At 53.3% G+C, this 6,649-nt stretch overlaps 1 protein-coding gene across 1 annotated transcript; it reads right to left on the bottom strand.

Moving 5' to 3' along the window:
• Positions 1-2,052: 2,052 nt before the first annotated feature.
• Rab34 (RAB34, member RAS oncogene family) lies at positions 2,053-6,226 on the bottom strand. The gene is given in 12 exon segments (XM_051158042.1): positions 2,053-2,638; positions 2,730-2,837; positions 2,967-3,057; positions 3,134-3,215; positions 3,706-3,757; positions 3,940-4,004; positions 4,092-4,193; positions 4,267-4,332; positions 4,879-4,970; positions 5,172-5,246; positions 6,060-6,122; positions 6,125-6,226. Coding segments are annotated over 12 exon segments (951 nt in total). The 5' UTR covers positions 6,212-6,226; the 3' UTR covers positions 2,053-2,570.
• Between the last annotated feature and the right edge of the window lie 423 nt (positions 6,227-6,649).

The following is a 6,649-nucleotide window of genomic DNA, read 5'->3' as shown; positions in this document are numbered from 1 at the left end:
TCAGTGGTTAAGAGCGCCGCCTGCTCTTCCAAAGGTCCTGAGTTCAATTCCCAGCAACCACATGTTGGCTCATAACCATCTGTAATGTGATATGGCGCCCTCTTCTGGCTTGCCGGAGTACATGCAAGCAGAGCACTGTATACATAATAATAAATAAATAAATCTTTAAAAAAAAAAAGAAAGACATCAGTATCCCACCAGAGTTAGATGACCACAGTCAGACTTCTTTTTTTGTTTTTTGTTTGGTTGTTTAAACAAAGATTTATTTATTAAGTATACAGTGTTTTGCCTGCAGGCCAGAAGAGGGCATTAGATCACATCATAGATGGCTGTGAGCCACCATGTGGTTGCTGGGAATTAAACTCAGGACGTTTGGAAGAACAGCCAGTGTTCCAGTGTTCTTAACCTCTGAGCCATCTCTCCAGCCTTTTTTTTTTTTTTTTTAATTTATTTAAATTTATTTTATTTTATTTATTTATGTTGAGACAAGCTTTCACTGTGTAGCCTTGGCTGTCCTGGGCTCACTTTGTAGACCAGGCTGGTCTCAAACTCACAACGAGTCCACCTGCCTCTGCCTCCCAAGTGCTGGGATTAAAGGCATGAGCCACCGTGCCTGGCTCATAGTCAGACTTCTATGTAACCTCCTCCAAGGATCAGTGCCCATTACAAAAGAGGGCTGGAAAGCTTTAGGAGCCTGAGGAAGGGGAGGAGTGTTCCGTAGCAATCTCCTCTGATATAAAGCCTTCCATCTTGGGCTGGAGAGATGGCTCAATGGTTAGAACTGACTGCTCTTCCAGAGGTCCTGAGTTCAATTTCCAGCAACCACATGGTGGTTCACAACCATCTATAACGAGATCTGGTGCCCTCTTCTGGCATGCAGCCAGAGCACTGTATACATAATAAATAAATAAAAACTAAAACAAAAGAACAAAAAAAAAACTTTCCACCGGGCGTGGTGGCGCACGCCTTTAATCCCAGCATTCGGGAGGCAGAGGCAGGCGGATCGCTGTGAGTTCAAGGCCAGCCTGGTCTACAAAGTGAGTCCAGGATGGCCAAGGCTACACAGAGAAACCCTGTCTCGGGAAAAAACAAACAAACAAACAAAAAACTTTCCATCTTAAGTCAGGCATGGTGGCACATGCCTTTAATCATGCCCAGCAGCACTTGGGAGACAGAGGCAGGGGAATCTCTGAGTTTGAGACTAGCCTGGTCTACAGAGTGAGTCCCAGGACAGTCAGGGCTACACAGAGAAACCCTGTCTTTAAAAACTAAAAACCAAACCAAACCCAACCCAAAACCTTCCATCTTAGAGGGAAGCCCTTCAAAGACATAAGATGTTTTACAGAGAGCTCAAACATTCCATCCTTCAGGAAAGCTCCTTAAACTCAGGACGTAAACAATTCAGAAGCCTCAGGATGTCCCTGAAACCAAGCAGGTAGACTAGGCTCTTCCTTACCCAAGCATATTTACACAGCCAGGGCTACTTGAGAGACATCCTCAAACGGAGCTGGCTGGAAGAAGGTTCCTCCGACCTGTCCATCTGTCTGCAGGCCATGCATCAAGCTCGGGGTTTCCCGTTTTCTTTTTTTTTTTTTTTTTTTTTTTTTGGTTTTTCGAGACAGGGTTTCTCTGTGTAGCCTTGGCCATCCTGGACTCACTTTGTTGACCAGGCTGGCCTCGAACTCACAGCGATCCGCCTGCCTCTGCCTCCCGAGTGAGGTGTCCCGTTTTCAAAAGCTGTCACTCATACTGGGGTGGCTTGTGGTGATGCATCTGTATCTGAGTCCCTCTTGCTTCTGTAAGTAGCTCCTTACCCATACACCTGTAAGTAACCTGATTAAACCCATTGGTTCACTAAGTTGGGCTTAACTTTGGTCTGTCATCAACTCCCTGTCTGGGACAAACAGATGTTCGTTCTTGTCTCTCTGAGGACACTGTCACACAATACTCGTACAGTAATTTTGAGGTCAAGCTGGCCTACAAGAGACCCTGCCTCAGAGGGAGACGAAGACAGAGAGGAAAAAACAACGGTGAGGAATAAAAAGGTAGTTAATTCAGATTTCAGCCCAAAGAGGATACATTTAGTTTTCTAAAACTTGCTCTCTGAGATATCAGCCAGTATGAGCCCTGTCACAGGGCCAGAAATGGAGAGACTCCCCATACGGGTTCCTGTCCCCAAATCACTACATGTCTCTATCCGCAGTAAAGAACTCCAGCCCAGAAAATTCTAATAACAGATTTTAATGCATAAGGCACAGTATAAGGCTAGAATCACCAAGCATCCTTACGTATAAAGGGCCCAGCAGGCTGAGCAAAAGCAGCGATAGCACTGACCCCCACCAGGCACCCTGGAGAGCCCCCAGAGGAGCAGAGGGTCATCCAGTCTTTGGCATGGTGCCTAGGGGCAGGACGTGACTAGCATGGACTTAGTTACCCTCTGGGGGCACTGACACCAAGGGGTAGCTCTTTGGTCGGGAAATCGTCAGTGCAAATATCCAGGGGTCGAGTTCTGGAGCAGTTGGGGTGGCATGTACCCCAGGAATGGGAAGTCTCTGGATAACCCCCACTTTTCACGAACAGCATGTGGGCTTTTTCTTGCTGGTAGTTAGGTAGAGGTTTTTGTCATCACTGTTGATGCCTGAAAAAGGGTGAGGAAACATATGAACCTAGGATTAAGGGTGTATTCACTACCCTTGCTCTCTGCCACCTCCAACCAGGTGAGCACTTACGGACAACTTCCCCAATGCGCCGAGCCCCGGATTTCTCCAGCTCAGCCAGGACATTGGCCTCAAAGGTCAATGCCGCCACGCGGAAGAAGAATTCCCGGACGTTCTCACCTGACATGAGGAGCAGGGAGGGGTGCTCAGGGGGGAGGGAGCAGTATGCCGAGAACACTAGACCAACCAGCTATGACGTAGGAGAGATGGGCAGGTGCACACCGCAGGCATCTAGGGTCCCCGACTCACCAGTAAGGGAGGACACAGCCCAGTATTCAGCCTTAATGTCTTGGGCCACCTTGAGGGCATCCTTCTCCATCAGGGAGTACTGAGCAGGAGTCTGTGAGGAAAACCAGAGTCAGGCTGGGGGTGGGTCCCCTCACCGAGCTGGGGAATTCCTCCACTGGCACACTCACACTCAGGTCCTTCTTGGAACCCACAAGGAAGAGAAGCACGCTGGACGGGTCATTCTCCTTGAGTGCATCAGCGAGCCACTGCCTGCCACAGATGGTGGACAGACGTAAGGACTGAGTGAGGCAGACAGGCCCCAGCCACCAGCTTTCCCATACCCAGTTACTAGCTCTGGTTTGTTTTCCTGGTTCCCCCATCACCACCACCACCACCTCCGTTATCCCAGAGGATTAATCCCAGTTTGTTGTTGTTGTTTGTTTTCTTTTTTCTTAAAATATTTATTTGTTCATTTTGCATACAGCATTCTGACTGCATGTACACCTGAAGGCCAGAAGAGGGCACCAGATCTCAATATAGATGATTGTGAGCCTCCATGGGGTTGCTGGGAATTGAACTCATGACCTCTGGGAAAAGCAGCCAATGCGCTTTAACCTCTTGAGCCATCTCTCCAGCCCAACCGGAGTTTCTTATACATTGCTGCTGACAAGTCTCCACCAGTGAGCTCCAGAGGCAGCCGCCCTTAGATAAACTCTCTTTTTCTGAACCTTCCCCACTGTGTCCTGACATCCACACATACTTGGTGTGCTCCAGGGATGCCACGTCATTCAGGTTGAAGACAATGATGATGGCTGAAAGAGTGAAACAGCAGCAGGTTGATAGAAAGATGCCTTTGGCTCGTCTCCCCCCCCCCATCCCCGCCCCCACCCTCACCCCACCCCCACTAGCTCTACTCAGAAGCTTGGTGTGCTCTCAGGCTGCCTGCATCGCCACTATTGCTATTGGTGCACTCTTAGACTGACTACACCCCTACCTTGAGCTCCTCGGTAGTAGGTGGAAGCGATGCATTTGAACCTCTCCTGCCCAGCGGTGTCCCAACTGAAAGAAAGGAGAGGGAGACCTGAGCTAAGACGGTGTGCAGAGCGGGTGACAAGGCTAGCTGGGAGGGCTGGAAGAGACACTCACAGTTGGAGACTGAAGGGGACACCTAAGACTTCAAATCGTTCCATCTCAAAATCCACTCCGATGGTGGCCTTGTAATTCTTATCAAAGGTGTCTTTGCAGAACCTGTAGCACAGCCCACCTTGTAAAGATGGATCAGGCTGAGCCCTTGCCCAGCCAAGGTCCAGCACCCAGTTACCTATTAATGAGACAGGTCTTCCCCACAGACAGGTCCCCCACAACGATGACCTTGGATATCTTAAATCTGTTGGGCAGAAGAACAGATGGACAGAGGGTGTCGACTTTTCATTCTAAGGCAGTGTTGATACTCTTACCTAGTCTTAGCTGCACTTAAGCAGAGAGCTAGAGATATACAGGCAGGCTTCCCTGGAGCCTGGAAGGTCCTGCACAGATGCGCTGGGGGAGGGAGGGAGCAGAGGGGCGGGGTAGTGTTCAACAGGAGGGACTTTCAGACTTCTCTCACCTTCTCTGGGGTGTGTGTGTTGAGAGGGGGGAGCTCGGGAGGTCCTGTAGTGCTGGGGATGGCCCGGGACCCCTCTTTCTCTTACCCTCCACCCCACCCCCTCTCTTTCTCTCTCCAGCCACACACCCCCGGCCCCAGCTATGGATGGTGTGTGTATGACCTTGACCCCCCTAATGTTCGATTTCTTCTCTATAGGCTTACAATAACCTCGCAGGGAGGAAAGGGACGAAGGGCCGTCAGAACTGAGGCAAAACCGTGTAGCCTCAAAGAGGTCATGACTTCAAAGTTTCTTGAGTATTTTTTTGCTTAGGGGTGTCCCTAACTCACCCCACGGTGCCTGTCCGGTGCTCCTGGCAGGCGCAAGTGACGCGGGGGTGGAAGTCTTTGCGCACGTGCAAAGCGGCCTCCTTCCTCAGGCACTGAGAGGGACATAGTGAGAATGGAGCTTTTGTCCCGCGGCCAAGCAGCTCCGGGTGGGGGTTGGGGTGGGAAGCGGACCACCCAGGAGCAGCGGGTCTTGCTGGGCGGCAGGGCTGCGCCCAATCCTGCTGCTCCGGTGCCACCTTCTCTCCGCCCACATTCCACTACAGCCAGAGGCCCGACGTGGCGCTACTGCCTACCTGGGGCAACTCCGCCAGGACGCGGTCCCTCCGCACGGGCGCCAGAATGTTCATCTTGTCTGCGACTTGGCGGGGCTCCCCGAGAAGACGCGGAGGCCTGATCCGCCCCGGCGGCCCGGGCCCGTGGGGACCCGACGATTACTCGCGGCCGTGGGGTACCTACAATCACCCGAGGCCACGGGGAGCCTGCGGGAGCCCTCGGTCTCGGAGATGCTACGACCACCGCGGGCCAAGGGGATGAGACGATCACCCCGGGTCTAGGAGAGCCCACGATCACCCGAGCTCGGGGCGTCCCGAAGACCACCCGGGGGCGGGGCGATGCCCCGGCCGCTAGCTGTGGGCAGGCAGTCCCGTCCCGGGGAGCCCGGGCCCGCGCGGACCCTACAATGACACGGGGTCGGATAGCTCCTACGATAACCCGGGGCCGCGGAGACCCGACGACAACTCGGGGCTGAGATGGCCCTACCATAACAGAGAGGCCTTGGGGCGCTGGGCCGCCCCGCTACACGGGGTCAATGCGCGCAAGGGCGGCACTGCCGACGCCCGCGAGCGCTGAGAGGAGGGGGCCAGGACCCTGGACGCGCGGCGAGGCCTGCGGTCCCACTCCGTTCCTACTCTGTGAACGCTGTAACACGATCCCCGGAAATTCCTGGAAAAGGGCCGCCCCCTGCCCCGCACCCCGCCGCTCCCGGGTTTGCAACCGCCCTCGCCGGGGCCCTCGCCAACCCCCTCCTCTCCTCCCCGCGCGCTGCCCGGGCTCCAGCTCGCCCGCCAGCTGCCTTACCCTACTCCAGCACCGCCTCAACCCAGGCTGGAGCATTTCCAGATTGAGATACCCTAAGTCTCTCTCCCTTTCATCTCCTTGTCGGGGCTGCGTTTTCCCGGGACCCCTTACCCAACGGAACTGGTGATGGGGAACCGATGACTGTAGCGCAGCATCTGGCAAGACCCGGTGACGCCGAGGGGAAAGGGGGGGAGAGAAGGGGACCAAGGAGAGGCGGTGCTTCCCTCCAAGACTTCAGGCCTGGCACATGACTCATAGAGTCTGCCCCTGCTCGCCCTTCTGCCCCGAGAGGTGGAAGGAAGCTCTAAAGGGGGTGCCAAGATCGGAACGAAGTATCCACCAAGGACCAGACGTCCCAGATCTGTTGTTTTCCGGATCCAGCCTCCTTCCATGGAGTATAGAGAAGTTTTAGGTAGCCTGGTGGTGGCCATGGCGGTTCAGGCCTTTTATCCCAGCACTTGGGAGGCAGAGGCAGGTAGATCTTCATGAGTCCAAGGCCAGCTTGGTTTACAAAGCGAGTTCAGGACAGTCAAGGCCCTACCCAGAAAAACCCTGTCTCAGAAAGAAAAAAAAAAAAAAAATGTTAGGTAGACCGAAATTTCATCTTTTTGCGTGGTCACCACTTTGGGACTCTAGAACTCCCTTCTAATATGGGTGTTCATTTTTCTTCCCCCAAAAGAAGTCTAAACCAGAA

Source organism: Acomys russatus, chromosome 16, assembly GCF_903995435.1.
Source record: "Acomys russatus chromosome 16, mAcoRus1.1, whole genome shotgun sequence".
NCBI classification, from domain to species: domain Eukaryota; kingdom Metazoa; phylum Chordata; class Mammalia; order Rodentia; family Muridae; genus Acomys; species Acomys russatus.
This window is presented reverse-complemented; position numbering and strand designations above follow the sequence as displayed.